The sequence below is a fragment of the Trachurus japonicus genome, chromosome 2, assembly GCF_045865225.1.
Source record: "Trachurus japonicus isolate A0001 chromosome 2, Traja_1.0".
Taxonomy (NCBI): Eukaryota; Metazoa; Chordata; class Actinopteri; order Carangiformes; family Carangidae; genus Trachurus; species Trachurus japonicus.
This window is the reverse complement of record NC_140908.1, coordinates 16,105,083-16,128,541: the sequence shown is the minus strand read 5'-3', so window position 1 is coordinate 16,128,541 and position 23,459 is coordinate 16,105,083. Positions and strand designations below refer to the sequence as shown.

Sequence of the window (23,459 nt, the reverse complement as noted above, 5' to 3'; positions counted from 1 at the left end):
ATAAAGTTATGCAGTAGACCACAACACCAACTAAACCTGGATAAACTTAACAAGGATGTCTACATCTGTTCTAAGTTAAAGCAGATATCAGTGGAATGTTTTTGTTAATATAAGTCCTAAATAGTCCTATTTTCCGTCAGCAATCACTTACATGAAGTATTTCAGCCTAAACACGAGTCTCTCCGTCACTCTGCTCTGCTGTAACCCGAGGAGAAAATTTTCCTTGTGGGATACAAGTGTTATCCAATGAGGGGAGAGAACGGCATGAAGGGCTGTGTGTGCAGCCAAGGGATGCGCGTGAATGTGGTGACGTAGCACGAGGACCAATTGATGCCTGACAAGGGCGGGGGCTGCTAACTCATGGTGCGTTCAAGGAAACTCGTACTTTGTGTTTTTCCTTCCTGTGAAGTCATACCAGTTCGATCTGGTACGAGTTCACGGGTCGGAAGTTACGAGTGGCCGTTATAGGGAACTTTCACAGACAACAGGACGGTAAAAACACGAGCTACGGGTTACCTGGAACGCTACCAAGTCGTAGTTGTGACTTGAAGCTGTAACTTACGGTTTCAAAAGCCTGCCTTGAACACAGCATTAGCCGAAACGGCCGTGCCGATGTTATCTGCTTTAAGTCAACAACGTATTTGAGGCAACATGTTGTCAGAGATGTTTAGATGTTAGCCAGCATCACAACTAAGCATAAAGTCCGCTAGCTTAATGCTAACGTATAATGTAAAACTCCATAGACAGGCTAACAGAAGTTAGCCCGTGGCTATCGACAGCCATAGCAGTAAAGCTACGTGAAGTTTTGGTGACTTCAACATGATATTTAATCTTTCTGTCTCCTCCTGTGAAATGTCTCCTAGTGACAGCTGTTGCCATAGCAACTGTCACCGAATGTTGACTGTTTGTCCCAGTGAGTGGAGGGGGCGGGGCTTAGCCAGAGGGGGGCGGGGCTTAGCCAGAGGTCAGTTAAATGTGAGTGTGAGTCTTCTATTTCAGTTTACTGTAGTTTCCCGCCCTGTTTCAATGTGAATGTGTGTGTGTGTGTGTGTGTGTGTGTGTGTGTGTGTGTGTGTGTGTGTGTGTGTGTGTGTGTGTGTGTGTGTGTGTGTGTGTGTGTGTGTGTGTGTGTGTGTGTGTGTGTGTGTGTGTGTGTGTGTGTGTGTGTGTGTGTGTGTGTGTGTGCCTCACGTCTCCATGTTGTCCCCCTCCAGGATCGTCTGGACCGGCAGGTAGCCCATGCGCGGGTGTTTGGCGAAGTAGCGCTTGGTCCTGAACTTGTTCTTCAGCACCTTGGCGAAGTCCCGGACGTCTTCCCCCGACGTCGTCTAGGAGACACAAACAGAAACGTGTTCACGTGCTGCCACAAACTTCAAATGTCAGAGTGTGTTTCAGGCCCCGTTCCCTCTGATTTACTAAAGTCCTCAGGGTTTATACAGGAATATTAAAGTTAATTCTAAAACCTTTTTAAGACTTTTTCAAGACCTTCTCAACATTTTTCAACACCTCACCACCACTTCAAGCTGTAACCATTCACATCAGTGACACTTTTAACTGAACAGCTTTAGTTTGTGATAAAGACTATAGACCACTATGATGCAACAGAATTAAAAAAAGGCTGCAGGATAATAAATAAAAGGCAAAGTTAATCAAAAAAAACATTGCTCAACTCTCAAAAAAAACAAAAAAACAATCTTCTTTTCTTTTTCATGAACCGGATCATCTTTGTTTTTTAATAAAATGAATAAATTCACACACTTCCGCATTGTTTTTTTGGACTCAAACTCTTGGACAGCTAATTCAGAAGAAATAGCTTCAATATTCAAGACTTTATAAAGTCGTGAAAAGACTTTTTAATACTTTTTAAGGGTCTTAATTTTCCCCAAATTGATTTATCACCTTGTAATTCTTTTCAAGACCCCGCGGATACCCTGATTTTGCATTTATTACCATATGAACAATATGAAAAAAATAACTAACATCAAGTTGGTGTCATCAACTCTTGGCACAGAAGCATCTTGATATGAACAGTAATAATAATTCTCAAGCAAAAACTTAAATGGTAGTTGCACTACAGACCATAGTTAAGGTCATAGCTACATTTCACCATTCAAAGCCACATGAGGGAGAAATAAACAGTAAACTAGTCGGGATGTTTGAGTCTGCAACTTGTTCTGTCTTCTGGGCAAAGAGGTGGAGCAGTAAAACACCTGAGAGGGAACAGTGGTTTCAGTTGGCTTCATTCAAACACCCGGTGAGGGGAAGTTAATGATTTATGGCTGTAGCCTTGAGTTTGGGCAACAGAAACCACTTTATAAGTAGTAAATCCGTTTATTTAGTTTGAAGTCTTCTGTAAAAATCTGTAATATTCTCTTTATTTCTACAGACACAGTCCAGAAATGTAATGCAACATTTACACAGCAGGTGGCGTAGGTCCAGTTGTTGCTACCAGCATGTTAATATCTACGTTCAGCAGACACAGACCAGTTAAATAAACTACTTCAGATACAGTTATTATCTCTATTAGCTCTGGTTTTGGTCTCTCTTTTCACATCATAATGTTTTTAACCCTCCTGTTGTCTGTTCCCTCTTCCTCCATCCTTCCTTCTTTCTTTCCTTCTTTCCACAACCCTTTTTTTCCCTTCCTTCCTTCGTCTTTACTTCTTCCTTCCTCTTTTGATCCAATTGACATGATCTGTTCCCTCCCTCCCTCCATCTTTCTTTCCTTCCTTTTTCCCCTCCTTCTTTCCCTTCCTGCTTCCTTCTTCTTCCTTCATTGAACGAATCTGTTCCCTTCCTTCTTTCCACAATCCTTTCTCCCTCCCTTTCCTTCCTTTTTGACCCAATTGGCCCAACCTGTTCCCTCCCTCCTTCTATCTTTCCTTCCTTTTTCCTCCCATCTTTCCCTCTGTCCTTCCTTCCTTCCTTCCTTCCTTCCTTGAGCCAGGAGGACAACAGGTTAAAGGAACAGTTGGACTTTTTGGAATCAGACTGACACCACTAACACCCCATCATTTTGTTTTCTAAAAACGATCATGTTGTTGATCGTGTCCTTCCAGCTCAGCTGTTATATTATATATATTATTATATATATTATATATTATATTATGGAGGTCAAAGCACCTGAGGACAAACAGCTGGGAGATGAGATTGCTGCTAAGATCGCTTTTGATTGGTTCTTACATCACAGGGTCCCTACAGCTTAAGCCGAGTTACATTTAAGACTTTTTAAGACTTTTTTAAAGCCACTTGAAATTAAATTTAAGACCGACTTCATAATAAACACAAATGCAGAAAAAAGAAGAAAAAATAACACCACATCTATTACACAGGGTTATAGGGACAATTTAACCCACTTTCCTATGTGATCCAAGGTAAAGTGACTGCTACATGAACATTGGATTGTGTCTCTTTCCAGCTGTCCTTTCAAAATAAATGTCTCTTTCCAGCTGTCCTTTCAAAATAAATGTCTCTTTCCAGCTGTCCTTTCAAAATAAATGCATAAAAAGTCTGAAAAAAAAGAGAAATTTAGCGCTGACGGCCGCCACTAACCTCTCTATGTCTGAATGTTACCAATTATTTTGAGATTTGAGACTAATTATAATCATAAAATACCACTTACCATGTGTTAACATTTTTAAGACTTTTGAAACATTGATTTAAGACATTTTAATGCCCATTAAGGCCTTGTTTTTAGATGAATGAATTCAATGCCTTGTAAGACTTTTTAAGGATCAGTAAGAACCCTGCATCATTAGAGAAACAGACAGAAGACAGAAGAGGTAAAACTAACTAGTAAAGCTCTATTTCCTCTAACTGAATCAGTCTTTCTGCAGCTGGAACATCTGGGCTGATGTGTGTGAGTGTGAGTGTGTGAGTGTGTGAGTGTGAGTGTGTTCGTACCGGGGTGCAGTACTCCACCATGGGGTACTGCATCTTGTGTCCCTTGGCAACGCGGCCGGAGAAGAAGCAGCTTTGGCAAATGTCGTAGTTGAAGTGTTTGAGACTCCGATATCTGGATGAAGGAAAGACGACGTTTAACTGGGAACCAGAATAACCATTACGCTGTGTTAAAGGATCATTTCCCTTTTTTACAACCTGGACCTTATTTCTAGCATAAAATAAGATCATTCTACTCACCCAGATAACTTTGGTGTCATTTGGAGTTGTTTTGATGAAATTAGCCCCAGTGGAGCGGCGCGTATATCCGTATAATGGAGTCTACAGGGTCTAAATAACACATTATCTGCAGAGAAACTCCTTCATTTCACCAATATTTAGTTCTGATACACTAGTGCTATTCCCCTCTGAGTCCGGGGTTAGCTGTTATCAACATCCGGGGTCTGTAGGTTGACCTGCTGACCTCTGACCTGGATGATGTCATCTCTGAGCGCCGCGTGGCTCATTCTGATAATAATCATTCTGCTTTGGCATTCGGGTCTGTCACTACCCGATCTGTGACAAAACTGGTCTGCGCATGCGCAGACCGGCCGCCATCTTGGACAGCTGCCTACGGCAACTCCACTTGGACAAACTTCATTTGGGCACTGCCCGATTTGCGTACATGCTTAAAGTTCTGTGAATTTAAAATACGGTACTGTGAAAATGATTAAAAAATAAAATAAAATAAAATAAAATAAAATAAAAACCGCGGAGGTCCGTCATAAGACAGCCGCGGCAGACTCGTTTATTCAGTGAGTGTTGTGGTAGTTGTGATTGTTTGTGGTTGTCATGGTGATGAGGCCGGCGAGAAAAGAGGACAGTAAACATTAAAAGTCCGCCTGTGTTCCTGTTTTCTGAGCATCAAGATCCAGACCACCACAACCAACCCTCAATTTACATTACTAATAAAGTATTTAAAGCTGCCCTGTGGAGTTTTGCTCATTACGAGCCATCAGCCGTGTTTTTTTTCGAGTAGGCTACTGCAACAGTCAGTCTGCGCCGTTCGATGACGTTGAACCCCCCCCTTCCCTCCCTCCCTCCCCGAACGGTAAGTGCAGGTAACCAGGCAACCAGGTGACTGGCGAAGTAGGAAGAGAAAAAAAAGTTGTGGTCATTCAGCTTTGGCATTTATTTAGGGGTGTGACCTTATACATGTGTAAACGTTTACACGGAATGAAACTGTAAACGTTTAGTAAAAAAAAAAAAAAAATCCCTAAACGATATCTAGGCCTACACGCAATTTATTTTCATATTTTTATACATAGGCCTACATTTTGGGGGGGGGGGGGGGCGGGGGGGGGGCTGGGTGAAAAATAGTCCCGCACACTGTCTTAATTTAGAGAAAACTATGATTTAATAAAAATGATGCTGTGACGCGCTTCCCTCCTCCAAAATGTGTGTAAGTGCGTTTTTTCTTTCCTTTTTTCTTGTCTTTTTTTTTTTTGCGAGCGAGTGTGATGGCGCCGCCACGCCGGGTCAAACATTGCTTTTCTGGTTGCCAAAAAATATTCTAAGCAAATATAGCCTCCCTAAACACAAACAAATAACCTTAAACGGATTGAAAGAGGTGTCTCGGGACATTAAAGACGGCCGAGGACCGACGAGACGCCTCTGTATTGTCCGCACTTCAGCACCTGTCCTGGGCTGCACCGTGTCGGCTCAGCTCAGCTCGCTCCTCGTTTTAAATGACTTTACTCCTTTTAAAAGTAGTGTAAACAATTTACTGTTCTGATCACTCATACGCGTGTATAGGCTACACGTTGCATTATTATTAGTTATAGCTACTTCAAAAGTAAAGGACGGCGGAGCGAGCCAAGCTGTAGCCCAGGACAGGTGCTGAAGTGTGGGAGAGGAGGGAGAGACTGGGCTCCGCGGGGCTCTTGCAACTTGCGGCGGATCAGAGAGGGCGGAGGACCGACATGACAGGGGGTCTTGGTCTCCTGGTACCTGTGCGGTCCAGGACCGCGGAGGTCAGCGAGAGGGGGGGGGGTACGGTGGTCGACTCTGAACGCGCTCACCGGGCGGATCTCTCCAGTTACGGTGCGGTGCGTGTCGGGGGGGAGGGGGGCGGGACGAATCCGCCGTCGGGTCTCCTCCGCTCCGGTGGCTGCAGTGTCAGTGCTTCCACCGGCTGCATATCAGACTAGACAAAAATAAGATAACATGTTCTTCTTCTCTTCTGTTTACCAGCGCTCTAAACTCTACGTCAAATCCGAACGTTGCGTTGCATGCGTAATTCCCTGTGCGACAGCGCGGGAAAGTCGCTCCTCAGAGGCAATTGCGCTCCTGGGTAAACCAGGGACTGTTGTGTGGTGGAGATACGTTCAATGATCATCCTAATAAGTCGTTTGGCAGTGGCTGCAATGTAACGGACATTGTTTTATATGTATAAACTCCACAGGCCAGCTTTAAAAAAATAAATAAAAAGATAAACCGCCTCTGGCGACGCACACAGGGCAGTGATCCTAAGTCAATTCAACTAAGTTTGTCCAAGTGGAGTTGCCGTACGTGGCTGTCACAGATCGGGTAGCGACAGGGTCCATTTTTATCTCAACCAGCCGGAGCTTTAGTGAGTCCAGGTTGAGGAGAGGAAGCCTGTGGAAGCTGAACTTCATCCAGCTGCTCATTTTGTTCTGACAAGTCAGAAACACGCAGAAACCAACCGTAGCATTAGCATTAGCAACAAGCTCAGAGATGACATCATCCAGGTCAGAGGTCAGTAGGTCAACCTACAGACCCCGGATGTTGATAACAGCTAACCCCGGACTCAGAGGGGAATAGCACTAGCCTATCACAACTAAATATTGGTGAAATGAAGGAGTTTCTCTGCAGATAATGTGTTATTTAGACCCTGTAGACTCCATTATACGGATATACGCGCCTCTCCACTGGGGCTCATTTCATCACAACGACTCCAAATGACACCAAAGTTCTCTGGGGGAGTAAAATGATTGTATTTTATGCTAGAAATAAGGTCCAGGTTGTAAAAAAGGGAAATGATCCTTTAAGTTAAAGGGATAGTTCAACATTTTGGCAAATTGGCCCATTGCCATAACCCCTATAGTCATAGCAGTAGGTTTGTTACCTTTAATTGTAGGTGTAAGCTATTTTCAGTACGGCGGAGCGCAGCAGCTGGCTGCTCAGAGCTACACTATGGAGGCTAACGGAATTTCTTGGTTTCCCTCATTAAACTCATCAAATTCAACATCCCAAAACTCCACAGCGCTTTTGTAGACAAGTTGTGACCTGCACAACCACCACGCTATGAGATAATGACGGAACGATACGAAACGGAGCCGTTTTCGAGGTAAATACAGGGTAAATACGGAGACTGCTTGCTGAAAAACTGTCCCTGAACGCAACGCGCATCAGCGGTTTTGTATGAATTTACCTCGAAAACGGCTCCGTTTCGTATCGTTCCGTCATTATCTCATAGCGTGGTGGTTGTGCAGCTCACAACTTGTCTACAAAAGCGCTGTGGAGTTTTGGGATGTTGAATTTGATGAGTTTAATGAGGGAAACCAAGAAATTCCGTTAGCCTCCATAGCGTAGCTCTGAGCAGCCAGCTGCTGCGCTCCGCCGTACTGAAAATAGCTTACACCAACAATTAAAGGTAACGAACCTACTGCTATGACTATAGGGATTATGGCAATGGGCCAATTTGCCAAAATGTTGAACTATCCCTTTAAAGGTGAATGTGTGTAATCAGAAGCTTCACTGACCTGAAGCCGATGATGGGACACTCCTTACAGATGTTGCACTTGGCCTGGTGCTTGGCCGTCTCGGCGGCCGCCACGCGGTGCAGGACGGGCAGCCACACCATGGACTGGGGCTCCAGACGCATCCAGTCCAGGAACATGGCGGCTTCCAGCTCGGGCTTATTGTTGGCCTGGAGCAACCAGATCACAGTAGAGAGTTAGATTTTAACCCTTTAATGCTGCCTGACCCAGCTTTAATTACAAGCAACCAGACTAAGAGTTGTTCCCATTCGGTATCGGAAATGCCTCCGATACCTCCTGAAATGCCTCCGATACCGCCTGAAATGCCTCCGATACCGCCTGAAATGCCTCCGATACCTCCTGAAATGCCTCCGATACCGCCTGAAATGCCACCGATACCGCCTGAAATGCCTCCGATACCGCCTGAAATGCCACCGATACCGCCTGAAATGCCTCCGATACCGCCTGAAATGCCTCCGATACCGCCTGAAATGCCTCCGATACCGCCTGAAATGCCTCCGATACCGCCTGAAATGCCTCCGATACCGCCTGAAATGCCTTCGATACCGCCTGAAATGCCTTCGATACCGCCTGAAATGCCTCCGATACCGCCTGAAATGCCTCCGATACCGCCTGAAATGCCTTCGATACCCCTGAAATGCCTTCGATACCCCTGAAATGCCTTCGATACCCCTGAAATGCCTTCGATACCGCCTGAAATGCCTTCGATACCGCCTGAAATGCCTTCGATACCGCCTGAAATGCCTCCGATACCGCCTGAAATGCCTCCGATACCGCCTGAAATGCCTTCGATACCGCCTGAAATGCCTCGGATACCGCCTGAAATGCCTCCGATACCTCCTGAAATGCCACCGATACCGCCTGAAATGCCTCCGATACCTCCTGAAATGCCTCCGATACCGCCTGAAATGCCTTCGATACCGCCTGAAATGCCTCCGATACCGCCTGAAATGCCTCCGATACCGCCTGAAATGCCTTCGATACCGCCTGAAATGCCTTGGATACCGCCTGAAATGCCTTCGATACCCCTGAAATGCCTTCGATACCGCCTGAAATGCCTCCGATACCTCCTGAAATGCCTCCGATACCTCCTGAAATGCCTCCGATACCGCCTGAAATGCCTCCGATACCGCCTGAAATGCCTCCGATACCTCCAATACCGCCGGAAATACCGCCAGAAATACCTCCGACACCGCCTGAAATGCCTTCGATACCCCTGAAATGCCTTCGATACCCCTCCGATACCACCTGAAATGCCTTCGATACCCCTGAAATGCCTTCGATACCCCTGAAATGCCTCCGATACCTCCTGAAATGCCTTCGATACCCCTGAAATGCCTTCGATACCCCTCCGATACCACCTGAAATGCCTTCGATACCCCTGAAATGCCTTCGATACCCCTGAAATGCCTCCGATACCTCCTGAAATGCCTCCGATACCTCCTGAAATGCCTTCGATACCCCTGAAATGCCTCCGATACCTCCTGAAATGCCTCCGATACCTCCTGAAATGCCTTCGATACCCTTGAAATGCCTTCGATACCCCTCCGATACCACCTGAAATGCCTTCGATACCCCTGAAATGCCTCCGATACCACTTGAAATGCCTTCGATACCCCTGAAATGCCTTCGATACCGCCTGAAATGCCTCCGATACCTCCTGAAATGCCTCCGATACCGCCTGAAATGCCTCCGATACCTCCAATACCGCCGGAAATACCGCCGGAAATACCTCCGACACCGCCTGAAATGCCTTCGATACCCCTGAAATGCCTTCGATACCCCTCCGATACCACCTGAAATGCCTTCGATACCCCTGAAATGCCTCCGATACCACTTGAAATGCCTTCGATACCCCTGAAATGCCTTCGATACCCCTCCGATACCACCTGAAATGCCTTCGATACCCCTGAAATGCCTTCGATACCCCTGAAATGCCTCCGATACCCCTGAAATGCCTTCGATACCCCTCCGATACCACCTGAAATGCCTTCGATACCCCTGAAATGCCTCCGATACCACCTGAAATGCCTTCGATACCCCTGAAATGCCTTCGATACCCCTCCGATACCACCTGAAATGCCTTCGATACCCCTGAAATGCCTCCGATACCACCTGAAATGCCTTCGATACCCCTCCGATACCACCTGAAATGCCTTCGATACCCCTGAAATGCCTCCGATACCACCTGAAATGCCTTCGATACCCCTGAAATGCTCCGTTGCTAACCCTCTGCGCTGGTCGGTCGACGTGTGTGTGTGTGTGTGTGTGTGTGTTCATCTCTGTTTAGATACTGACAAATGGCCGACATGTGTGTGGCCAGGCCATGCTTGTAAAGGAGATTTTTTTTATCTCAAGCAATTTGCCTCGTAAAATAAAGGTTAAATAAACACACAAGCTGGAAAGTTGGCTCATCTGACAGCTGCCTGTCAATAATGACATAAATCTTGTGAGATGAGTGAGAAAAAGACTAAAATTAATCTATTGGTTTGACTAGGTTAATTGTGATTAACATGCTTTAAGACTAAAAAAGACTATTGACTAAAACTAGACTAAAATACTTTGGATTTTAGTCGACTAAAACTAGACTAAAATGCCAAGACTTTTCGTCGACTAAAATGTGACTAAAGAAAAAAGAATACAAGCTGACTAAATATGACTAAAACTAATAAGGGCATTTGACACAAGACTAAGACTGAAACTAAATTGAAAAATAGCCGACAAAATGAACACTGGTTCATGAAACCAAATGAGCAGCGCTACAAACACGCCGCAGTACGTGTGTCTCTCTGTTGTACCATCCGGTCAGTCGTCATGGAAACATGATGCTCTGACCAGAGTGAACACTTCTCAGTCTTTAAAGGAAGTGTTCTTTATTCCTAGATTTACATTTATTCTTTTCCAGTTGTGTCTGATTGTCAAACTAGACAATAGAAGAAAGTTAAATGTCTTTTCTTTAGCTGTGTTCATTCATGTTTTACAAATTTTCTCTGTGTGTAAAGCACTTTGTGTTGCATTTCCATGTATGAAAGGTGCTCTATAAATAAAGATTGATTGATTGATTGACAAAGGGTTTAACCTGAACACCGTTAATAATCATATTAACACACTGGTATCGGTACATCTCTAACACAGCCACAGGCCAGTGGGTGTTCGGGGGTTAAATAACATGAATAAAAACTATTCCTGGAGTTGGAATCAGTGAGTCAGAGTTCCTCCACAGTGAAAACAACCTTCAGTGATATTATATCAGTGAAATAACAGCTCAGTCAGAAACCTGATCTACGTTTCCTTAGAAGAATCACTGAAACACCCGTCAGACAGGTGACAACACCGCAGAGCTCTGAGGACAGGAAGTAGAAAAACTAATCCAATAAAACCAACACATAACTGTGTGTGTGTCTGTGTGTCTGTGCTGTGTGTGTGTGTGTGTGTACGCACACGACACACACACACACACACACACACACTAGTTTAGTTTGACTCAGTCCCGTGAACACCGACCGTCCCGCTGCCCCAAATAACCAGCAGAGCATTAATCCTCGGCTGAATGCAGCTGTTTTCAGCCGGATGTGGAGCGTCGCTCGTCCTTTACGTTCCTTATTGCACAGGGATGTGCACGGTTACCATGGTTACCCGGGGAAACCCGAGCAGGCAATCTGCTATCCGGTTATGAATTTATTATCCGGTTCATAGGGATGTCACGATAATAGATTTATTTTGGTACGATTATTGTCAGAGAAATAATCACGGTGTTACGATTATCACGATTATTATTATTATGCATTAATTAATTTCACAACACTATGAATGTGTAAAATCAAATCTACGTACGAACTGGAAGCAGCTGCGGACCGAGGGCTCGATGTTAGAAAAAAACTACATGTCCTCTTTCATATTGTCATTATTGGTAACCGTTTTATAAAAGCAATATATCCCTCCAGTCCGTGGTCTCTGCTCATTCTACCACTCTGAGGGGCTAAAGGCTAATGCTAAGCTAACAGTGGTCTATGCTCATTCTACCACTCTGAGGGGCTAAAGGCTAATGCTAAGCTAACAGTGGTCTCTGCTCATTCTACCACTCTGAGGGGCTAAAGGCTAATGCTAAGCTAACAGTGGTCTATGCTCATTCTACCACTCTAAGGGGCTAAAGGCTAATGCTAAGCTAACAGTGGTCTATGCTCATTCTACCACTCTGAGGGGCTAAAGGCTAATGCTAAGCTAACAGTGGTCTATGCTCATTAAACCACTCTGAGGGGCTAAAGGCTAATGCTAAGCTAACAGTGGTCTATGCTCATTAAACCACTCTGAGGGGCTAAAGGCTAATGCTAAGCTAACAGTGGTCTATGCTCATTCTACCACTCTGAGGGGCTAAAGGCTAATGCTAAGCTAACAGTGGTCTATGCTCATTCTACCACTCTAAGGGGCTAAAGGCTAATGCTAAGCTAACAGTGGTCTATGCTCATTCTACCACTCTAAGGGGCTAAAGGCTAATGCTAAGCTAACAGTGGTCTATGCTCATTCTACCACTCTGAGGGGCTAAAGGCTAATGCTAAGCTAACAGTGGTCTATGCTCATTCTACCACTCTGAGGGGGAACAACGCTACTTAGAGTGGTAGAATGAGCAGAGACCACGGCCTGGAGGGATATATTGCTTAATTATAAAAGGCAGGAGTGGGTGTGTTTGTGGGGTGGGGGGATAGTGGGGTGTGTTTACGTACGAACTGGAAGCAGCTGCGGACCGAGGGCTCGATGTTGGAGCCCCCGAAGGACGCCACCTCTCCCAGCTGCCGGGGGATCTGGATGGCGTCGTGGAGCAGGAGGCCGAGGCGCCGCTGGTCACAGAAGCCGGTGGCGCTGGCCACCTGGCGGAACAGGACTAGGGGGGGGGGGGTTAGTAGGGGGGGGGGGTGGTTAGTAGGGGGGGGGGTAGAGTAATGAAACAGGTTAGAGTCATTAACACTTCACTTTGCATTGTCACATTATTACAACAGAGTATCAGGGCCACATTGACAAATAAAAAAATCACAAACTTTGAGAATAAAGTCGTAAATTTACGACTTTCTTCTCGTAAATTTATGACTTTATACTCGTAATGTTAAAGTTTTATTCTGGTAGGATATGTACGACTATATTATCGTTAATTTACGACTTTATTCTCGTTAATTTACGACTTTTTTCTCATAGGAAATGTACAACTTTATTCTCATAATTGACGACTTTATTCTCGTTAATTTACGACTTTATTCTTGTTAATTTACAACTTTATTCTCGTAAATGTACGACTTTATTCTCTAAGTCTGTGGTTTTTGGGGTTTTTTTTTTTCTCAGTGTGGCCCTAATACTCCGTCATACATTATAACTTGAAAAAACAAATGTTAAATTAATTTGGATTCTGTTTGGGCCGTTAAACAACAGTGTGTATGTGTCACTACCATCACACCAACTGTTTTAGAGCAATAAAGGTTTTTCAAACTACTATGCAGTTGTTGTTGTTGCATGAAACTGAATGGACGAGGGGCACAAGGCCAGACTATTGATCCCTCTCTCTCTCTCTCTCTCTCTCTATGTTTATACTATAAATGCATCAGTGTGTATGTTAGAGCTTTAGTTATCAGGACACACTAAAGGTTCATCAGATAAATCATATGTAATATATAATGATGTGTTTTTATTACAAATATTGACCAATAAATAAAATAGCAACAGCTGAAAAGAGAGAAATATTCTACATATATTAGTTTTTCATGTGTTTGACTGGTTGTGCAGCTTTTCTGTTATTTCTAGTTGATTAACAGTGTTTAGTGCTGATGCAGCCGTTAAGGGGTTAACGTGTTGATCAGACTTACATCGGTACTTCTCCTCCAGGTGAGCCTTGCAGAGCGAGATGATTCCAGTTTTGAACGACAGAGTCCGAATCTTTCCAGTGCGGCCGCTGTTCCACGACAAAACAACAACAACAACAATGTGTAAGAATGTGTTAAATCTCCGGTGTGTGTGTGTGTAGGGCTGGGTATCAATGAAAAGTACCGATACCGATACCTTCACTTCGATACCGGTTCCTGAACGATACTTTTTTCGATACCAATTTTATAACATCATTTCTAAAAAAAATGAAAATGACATTACACATCACGGTACAAATCTTGAGTTGTATTTTTCTATTCCAACCAGCAGCTCAACAGGTAGATCACCCTGGCATGTGTTACAACTTCATTGCAGTTAGATGAATTTTGCAACCTGAAAATATTAGGAAACCACTTTCATATATAATTTTTGTAGTTGACACATTAAAGCAGAAGTAAGCGATCCGGTGGTTTGGGCTAATGCTGCGTTCCAGGCAGCTTTTGAAATCGTAAATTACAGCTTCAAGTCACAACTTACGACTTTGTAGCGTTCCAGGCAACACACTCGTGTTTCTCCGACCTGTTTTACCTGTGAAAGTCACTATAACGGCCACTCGTAACTTCTGACCCGTGAACTCGTACCAGATCGAACTGGTACCACTTCACAGGTCGGAAAAATACGAGTTTCCTTGAACGCACCATAACAGTCCTCGTTCCTACGTCACCACATTCACGGCGTTCCTTGGCTGCACACACAGCCCTGCATGCCGTTCTCTCTCCTCATTGGATAAAGGTTGTAGGATACAAGGAAAGTTTTCTCCTGGGCTCAGAGCAGAGCAGAGTGACTGACAGACCCGTGTTTCAGACCAAACACTCTATAGAAGTGATTGCTGTCGGAAGATACAACTATTTAAGACTTAGATTAACACAAACATATCACTTACTTCTGCTTTAAGGTTTTTAAATAGGCTAAAGGTTTCTGATTTGTTAAATGCAAAAAGTGTTTACTATTGTCCCTGGTCTCCCCTAAACATGGCTGTCAGGTAGTCCCATTAAATTAATTAATAAAATAAAATAAAAACTGTGAAAGCTGCTCTGACGTCTGCTCCCTCATGTGCAAGTTGCACATCGCGCCGCACATACACATACAGAGGCGACAGAAAGAGGCAGGAGGGACTGATAACATGAAGTAGCCCAGAGCATTTATCTGTATGTGCGCGTCGCGGGGCCGCACGGAGAGGCAGCCTCTCGGGAATTACGTCAAACGCAACAAAATACTGGAGTTTTGTGTGCAAAGCGCCAGTCAATTTAAGCACATGAAGAACAATCAAAACCAGACGTTTTCATGAAATATATTTTTTTAAACCCGGACGCCCCGGACAGGACTTGAAGAGGAACAGGTCACCCGATGCAGCAACTACGTGATGTTACAGCTGATCACCGGCAGCATCATCAGATCTTGATCACGTGATTAACCTCCGGGTATCGAAACTTGGCACCGAAAGACGAGGCGTGTTTTGATACTCGGCACTACCGAAGCGTTTCGGTCGGTGCCACAAAAGAACCGAAGTTCGGTACCCAGCCCTGTGTGTGTGTGTGTGTGTGTGTGTGTGTGTGTGTATGTGTGATGCTCTTACGTGTCGTAGACGTTGAGCAGCCAGTTGAGACACATGTCGACGCTCAGCGGGACGTTGACCAGGTGGGCGTGGCTCTGCTCCAGCCTGGTGTACAGGCTGGTCAAGCTGCCGACCAGCTGGCTGATGTCCAGCAGCTGCTCGTTCTGCTTCAGGCCGTGCTGCTCAAACACCTCGCAGGCCATGGGCATGCTCAGCAGGTCCACTGTGGAGAAGACAGAGAGACAGAGAGATGCTCAGCAGGTCCACTGTAGAGAGAGAGAGACAGAGAGACAGTGAGATGCTCAGCAGGTCCACTGTAGAGAGAGAGAGACAGAGAGATGCTCAGCAGGTCCACTGTGGAGAAGACAGAGAGACAGAGAGACAGTGAGATGCTCAGCAGGTCCACTGTGGAGAAGACAGAGAGACAGAGAGACAGTGAGATGCTCAGCAGGTCCACTGTAGAGAGAGAGAGACAGAGAGACAGTGAGATGCTCAGCAGGTCCACTGTGGAGAAGACAGAGAGACAGAGAGACAGTGAGATGCTCAGCAGGTCCACTGTAGAGAGAGAGAGACAGAGAGACAGTGAGATGCTCAGCAGGTCCACTGTAGAGAGAGAGAGAGACAGAGAGACAGTGAGATGCTCAGCAGGTCCACTGTGGAGAAGACAGAGAGACAGTGAGATGCTCAGCAGGTCCACTGTGGAGAAGACAGAGAGACAGAGAGACAGTGAGATGCTCAGCAGGTCCACTGTAGAGAAGACAGAGACAGAGAGACAGTGAGATGCTCAGCAGGTCCACTGTAGAGAGACACAATATCTCTAATAATTACACTGTGTTTTCTACGAGGTAATAATACAACGTTACCACAACGTGGCTAAGATGAAGAGTAAAGGTAGGAAGGTTTTTATGGGTGTTTGTGTGGCAGTGAAGGCATCGTGAACGGACAGAGCAACTTCCATTAATCCTAAAGACACTTCCTGGCTTAAAAGAAAAAAGTAATAGTAATTCATCTAAATAGTTTAGAGTTTAGGAAAACGGATCTACTCAATAAGAGCAAAAAAAAAAAAACTAAATGTAAACAACAGATTGAATGAAATTGGCTGCAACTATGTAGCTATACACCTTAAAATTAAAACATATCACACTAAACAGCTGGTGGGCGGTTCACACTCTGCAGTTAGAGACAAGAGGGATGATGAGTTAACACACATATGGAGTCACAGAAACACGCAGAGATGGTGTGAGATGAGGGACAAAGATCGTAGAGATGGGATGATGGGATGGGAGGAGGAAATACACGACAGAAAGAAGAAAAACAGCCCAAACACAGAAGAAAAGAGAGATGGAGGGAAATAAAGAGCAAAGTGGAGGAGGACTGGGACACACTTGAGGCATCACACTGCAAAAACTCTACATCTTTCCAAGAATATTTGTCTTATTTCTTGTCAAAATGTCTCAATTCTAGTCAAAACTAAACTCTTTTCACTTTAAATAAGACTCATCACCTAAAAATTAACTTGTTTTTAGATCATTTTCACTTGTTTCAAACAAATTTTCACTTGAAATAAGTAGAAAAATCTGCCAGTGAAAGCAAGTTTTTTGTGCTTGTAATAAGGAAGAAAAACTTGCTCCACTGTCAGATTTAATCATATTTTAAAGTTCAATTTCCTATGACCTTGAACTAGATAAAGGACCAATCCAACCACAAAAAATGGAAAAGTTAACATTATGTAGAAGACTTACAGCAGAGAGCCTTCTGCAGACGCCGCAGCTTCATGGCCGTCCGGTAGGCCGAGAACCGGACGTTGTTCAGGTCGGCTGGAGAGAGAAGGACAACCTGGGTTAGGATTAAAGAAGAGAGGGAAGGAAGAGAGGAAGTCTGTAGGATGAAAAGCAGCATCTCACCCAGAGACTGGTACAGCTCGGCCATCTTGGGATGGTCCCAGCATGTTGTCTGGGTCTGGTGGCTGCAGAACGACAAAACAGACACAACGGTGAACTGATGAGCTGAGCAAACAGATGAACTGGTGCATCATGGGTATTATATCCTCTGGGTAAAGCAGTGGTTTCAACCTTTTGTACATCAAGGACCCTAAACTGACACAAATTAGACCACGGACCCCCATTGGACAACATTTTCAAGCAAACACCAGAAATACAAGAATAATATTTGTTCTGAGACGTTACTTTTTTGTACATTCAAATCAGGACCAATGGCGTGAATTTTTGGAAATATTATAGAGACATTTCTGGAAAAAAGTGGTACAATTTCTCCAAAAACATTTAAACATTTGTAGGAAGAAGTGGTTAAAAAAATGTCTAAAAAAAAAAAGATGAATTTCCTTCGGGATTAATAAAGTATCTATCTATCTATCTATCTATCTATCTATCTATCTATCTATCTATCTATCTATCTATCTTAAAGATTTTCTACAAAAAAAGTGGTACAATTTCTCCTAAAACATTTAAACATTTGTAGGAAGAAGTGGTTAAAAAAATTTCTCAAAAAAAAAAGAGAGAAATGTTAAAGATTTTCTACAAAAAAAGTGGTAAAACTCTCAAAAAAAACAAAACAATAATACTAATAATAAAAATTCTCAAAAAAAATAAATAAGCGGAAGAATTTGAAGAAAAAGTTGGGGACCCCCTTGAACCCTCTGAAGGACCCCTGAGGGTCCGTGGACCCCACGTTGAGAACCACTGGGCTAAAGGAGAAGCCTCCCTGAAGTTACTGTGGAAATAATACGGTGCAAAATGTTCCCCAAAATTCTTGTTGTACAGTAGACTGTAGATAGTTAGCTTCAGTTACTGTAGGAGCTCCAGCAAATCACAATCAATCAATCAATCAATCAACCAACCAACCTACCAACCAACCAACCTACTTACCAACCAACCAACCTACTTACCAACCAACCAACCAACCTACCAACCAACCAACCAACCAACCTACTTACCAACCAACCAACCAACCAACCTACCAACCAACCAACCAACCTACCAACCAACCTACCAACCAACCAACCAACCTACCAACCAACCAACCTACCAACCAACCAACCAACCAACCTACCAACCAACCAACCTACCAACCAACCAACCAACCAACCAACCTACCAACCAACCTACCAACCAACCAACCAACCAACCAACCAACCTACCAACCAACCAACCAACCAACCAACCAACCAACCAACCAACCAACCAACCAACCAACCTACCAACCAACCTACCAACCAACCAACCAACCTACCAACCAACCAACCAACCTACCAACCAACCAACCAACCAACCAACCAACCAACCTACCAACCAACCTACCAACCAACCAACCAACCAACCAACCTACCAACCAACCAACCTACCAACCAACCTACCAACCAACCAACCAACCAACCTACTTACCAACCAACCAACCTACTTACCAACCAACCAACCCACCTACCAACCAACCTACCAACCAACCAACCTACCAACCAACCTACTTACCAACCAACCAACCAACCAACCAACCTACCAACCAACCAACCAACCTACCAACCAACCTACTTACCAACCAACCTACCAACCAACCAACCTACCAACCAACCTACCAACCTACCAACCAACCAACCTACTTACCAACCAACCAACCAACCAACCAACCTACCTACCAACCTACCAACCAACCAACCAACCAACCAACCAACCAACCTACCAATCAACCAACCAACCAATCAATCAACCATCCTACCAACCAACCAGCCAACCAACCAACCAACCAACCAATCAATCAACCATCCTACCAACCAACCAACCAACCAACCAACCAACCTACCAACCAACCAACCAACCAACCTACCAACCAACCTACCTACCAACCAACCAACCTACCAACCAACCAACCAACCAACCAACCAACCAACCAACCAACCAACCAACCAACCAACCAACCAACCAACCAACCAACCAAACAACCAACCAACCAACCAACCAACCAACCAACCAACCAACCAACCAACCAACCAAACAACCAACCAGCCAACCAACCAACCAACCAACCAATCAATCAACCATCCTACCAACCAACCAATCAACCAACCAACCAACCTACCAACCAACCAACCAACCTACCAACCTACCTACCAACCAACCATCCTACCAACCAACCAACCAACCAACCAATCAGCTTCCCAAGACTAGAAATCTGCCACCATGTTAGCGGCTCTGTGAAGCTGTACTTGCTAGGCTAGCATTAGCAACATGCTACATTGTGTGCAGCTTGGATTTATCTTCTTATTTCAGCCAAAGATATTCAATAAATGGAAAGATGCTCCATGAGGCTGTTGGAGGTTGGGGCCTGATTCAGATTTCAGATTTCAGATGTGAAATAGAAAATGAAAGCTTATTTCAGCTGCAATAATAATCAACTGCATTTATTTTAAAAAATTGAAGAAGCTGAATGAGTATAAAAATGCTTTTTGCAAGGTAGAGTTGTTATTTGATTTTCAATTGATAAAATTCCCAATTTCTCCATAAAGAATATCAGCAGCAGTTTTGAAATATAAAACTAAAGGGTCCAATCAGGAATATAGTCTTCATGTACTACGACTGATATTAGAAAAAGGTGTAAAAACAGGAGGAGTAATTGCTTGTTCACTCAACAGAAAAATAATTTCCAGTTTCCGAGCTGTGAGGATTTATTTCCAATTATTTTCTTGAAAGATTAGTCTGCTGATTATTTTCTAGTTTAATTGCCTGGTGTGTAAAATACCGAGAGGCTAAGGGGACATGCTCAAATTGCTTGTTTTATCTAAGCAGCACTGTAAAACCAGAAAAGATATTAAATTAACAACGACCTCAGATAGGGAAAAGCAGGGGGAAAAAATCTAATCTAGGAAAGTAATAGAAGCACTCAATTTGTTTGTTCGCAAGAGATTCTATCAGGCTGTGTGAGTGTGTGGATTTGCTCTGGAGCTAACGCGAGCTAGCAGCTGTCTGCAGGTATCAGACCGGTGTGAATAACCATTATATGGACAAATACTGCTGCACGGACCCCCCTGTAACTCCGAGAAAACACAGAGGACTCTGAAAATTCTCCCAGCCCTTAGTCGACATGTGGGTAAGTAGATAATGAGTGAAATTTGAATTTTGGGTGAACTATCCCTTTAAAGTAGATGCCAGGGCATTGCTGTACAGGACAGAATCTTTTTAAATATACAAAAACATGTTTATTTTCATTAAACCATTTCAATTAATCCTTGGTTCAGAGTTGTTAATTTATAGTTTAGCCTATAATTTGCATTTAGCACAAGGGTTTTTGAATGAACAGTGCTGCATTCACATGGAATCAGGCAGATGTCAGACGGCGGACAGCAAATTGGATGTCATTCCGCCACAGCATTCACAACCGGATGTGACACTTTAAAAGGAATTTAACATACGTTTCAGTTTGCAATGAAATATCAGGAGAAATCTGAATTATATTTCCCCGTTCCGTCCCATTGGCTGAGGTCCGTCTGCCGGATTCCATGTGAATGCAGCCCAAGAAAAACATGATGCAAACTGCAGATGCATCCTTATATCATGTGTCCTAGCCTGACAGTCACACTGCTACATGAGCTAGGCTAATCTAAGTATGTCTTAATGGTGTACAAGTAAAAACGGTAAATGTTTTAAAGTTAAACCCAAGTCTCTTCTGTATTTTAAATCAGAAAATTAAACTTGCCCTTTTCACTAGGGATGCACATCAACTGCTTTTTCCCACCGATACAGATAACTTCCTGCTTCTCATAACCAATGCCAATACCGTTGACCGATAACATTTACAAATACATGAGGTTAAAGGGACATTGTGTAACTTCTCCTGTTATCTATTCACGAAAAACGATTATTTCGCTCAAAAGTCTGTTTCTCATTAATCAGTAATCAGCCCCATCAACAAACTGAAGCTCTGAACATATTGTCACGTGTATTGTTTTGCCTCGTGCTGACAGACCACTTGTTTACATAGAGGCTTGTTTATGCCGTTACGTGCAGCGGCTGTCGTCCGTCTGCCGTCTGCCCAGTTTCAGGTGAATGCAGCATGAAAAATACGGTTGAGTTGCTTGCGATATACAACCACAATGCTAGATGGGAGGAATTCCTACACAATGTCCCTTTAAGAGGGGCTAAGATGTAGTGAGTAAAGATGAATTAAATATTATCACTCTGCCTGTGACTTAACAAATTAATATAACCAGCATCAGTGCTGTAGATAGTCAGAAAGATAGCTAGACAGCAACACTGCAAAAACTCAAAATCTTTCCAAGAATATTTGTCTTATTTCTTGTCAAAATGTCTCATTTCTAGTCAAAACGAATCTCTTTCCACGTTAAATAAGACTCATCACCTAAAAAATAACTTATTTTTAGATAATTTTCACTTCTTTCAAACAAATTCTCACTTGAAATAAGTAGAAAAATCTGCCAGTGAAAGGAAGTTTTTTATGCTTGTAATAAGGAAGAAAAACTTGCTCCACTATCAGATTTTTCTACTTATTTCAAGTGAAAATAGACTTGAAATAAGTTTAAAAGTGTCTAAAAACAAGCTGCTTTTTTATGTATAACTATGTATATGTATAAATATACTTATTTTAGGTATAATGAGATTTGTTTTGACTAGAAACGACATTTTGACTAGAAATAAGACAAATATTCTGGGTAAGATTTTGAGTTTTTGCAGTGTAGATAGATAGATAGATAGATAGATAGATAGATAGATAGATAGATAGATAGATAGCGTACATCTTTGGTTACAAGAAGTTACTATAGAAACAACCGTTTCCATGTAAAACAACTAATTGGCTGTTCAACCATTGTAAAGACGGTGGAATGTAGAATCCATCGTTGCCATAATTACCATAATTACATGTTTGTGTATCCACATTGACTCCAGTCTATTAGCTCAACCCTCAACTTACAAGTCATCGTTTTACCATATTACAATACAACGTCTGAAACAGATGGTGATCTGGTTTGATTCTTATATTCTGGTGTTTGGGCTGCAGGCTGCCGGTGGGCTAACGACCCCCCCAGGACCCAGGATAACCACTATCTAGCATCATCTTTAAAACATCCGACATGTCAGTGAGGGCTGAGTTAACACGTCTTTTATACCTGCAATTACTGAATTTATCAACAAAGTCAGCCATGACACCACAACTTTCTGCCAACCACAGATCGAGCCTCGATAGACGGTGGGGGTTGATGATAACGCACACACACACACACACACACACACACACACACAAAGACGACAAGCTCGCACACAACACAAGACATAACAATCATGCCTGAGCATGTCAGCAGCATCTGTGTGTGTGTGTACAGCTGATGGATAAAAAGCTTCAACACACACCTGCAATCACATCGGTGCCAAAAATCTGTACCAGCCAACCCCCCCTGTGCTCTCATTTCACACACACACACAGACACACACACACACACACACACACACACATATACAAACAGATTTAAAGCCCCATGTAGTATCAGTGCAAGACGACCACATCCCACATCCCACGTTACAGCCGAGCGCTGACCAACAATCTGGAGGATGAGCAGCACAGAACGAAGCCACGGCCTGGCTTTATTTCTTTTCGCATGCATCCCAAAATAGACCGAGCGAGGCATCACAGCAAAATCGACACACAACATTAAAAAAAAGCACAAAAATAAAATAAAATTGGTGGCACAGAGGAGGAACGCAACCACAAAAACACAAAATCCAACAGCAAATAAACGCAGGCACAGATTCTCTCTGTTTATTTCAATGAGCAGCAGTGAAACAGCACAAACACTGGGAATGGGAATGGGAATATGCATCAAGAAGGGAGGTGGGGTGGTGATGGTGGGGGGGTCCAGAGGACTGCTGACCACACACCTCGCCTGGTTCCCCGGCAACAACCACCACCAAAAAGCTGCTGTGAAGCAAAGGAAAGGAAAGGAAAGGAAAGGAAGGGGGGGCTGCTCGGTTTATAATGGCTACCTACCCCCCAAAAACAACCGTTTCTCTTCTTTGGGAAAAAAAAAACACGTCCTATTTCTGTTCCCACGCACCACGACCTCAATAATTACGACGCAAAAATAATATATACGTGGATATTTTATTAATGGAATGTATTTATTTATTTATTTATTTACAGTGGCGTTTTTTTACTCTGTGTTAGCTAACATACAGATAGATAGATACAGATACTGGTCTGGTACCAACAGAGAGGGAGGGAAGGAGTCTATTTTCCTATGCGCTGGACTGAATTTAAACGTCTCACCGTCGAAGGGTTTTTTTTCCCACATTTTT

General features: G+C 43.6%; 1 protein-coding gene across 2 annotated transcripts in view; it reads right to left on the bottom strand.

The window, feature by feature from the left end:
* The window catches only part of dmd (dystrophin), a 413,300-nt gene that overhangs the window by 28,681 nt on the left and 361,160 nt on the right, over positions 1-23,459 (bottom strand). For both annotated transcript variants that reach the window (XM_085802729.1, XM_085802740.1), the window contains 8 exons: positions 17,049-17,110; positions 16,887-16,961; positions 15,166-15,367; positions 13,532-13,617; positions 12,404-12,561; positions 7,665-7,831; positions 3,904-4,015; positions 1,192-1,328 (listed from right to left, as the gene is read on the bottom strand). In XM_085802729.1, coding sequence (XP_085658855.1) covers positions 1,192-1,328; positions 3,904-4,015; positions 7,665-7,831; positions 12,404-12,561; positions 13,532-13,617; positions 15,166-15,367; positions 16,887-16,961; positions 17,049-17,110 — 999 coding nt within the window. The remainder of the gene's footprint in view (positions 1-1,191; positions 1,329-3,903; positions 4,016-7,664; positions 7,832-12,403; positions 12,562-13,531; positions 13,618-15,165; positions 15,368-16,886; positions 16,962-17,048; positions 17,111-23,459) is intronic.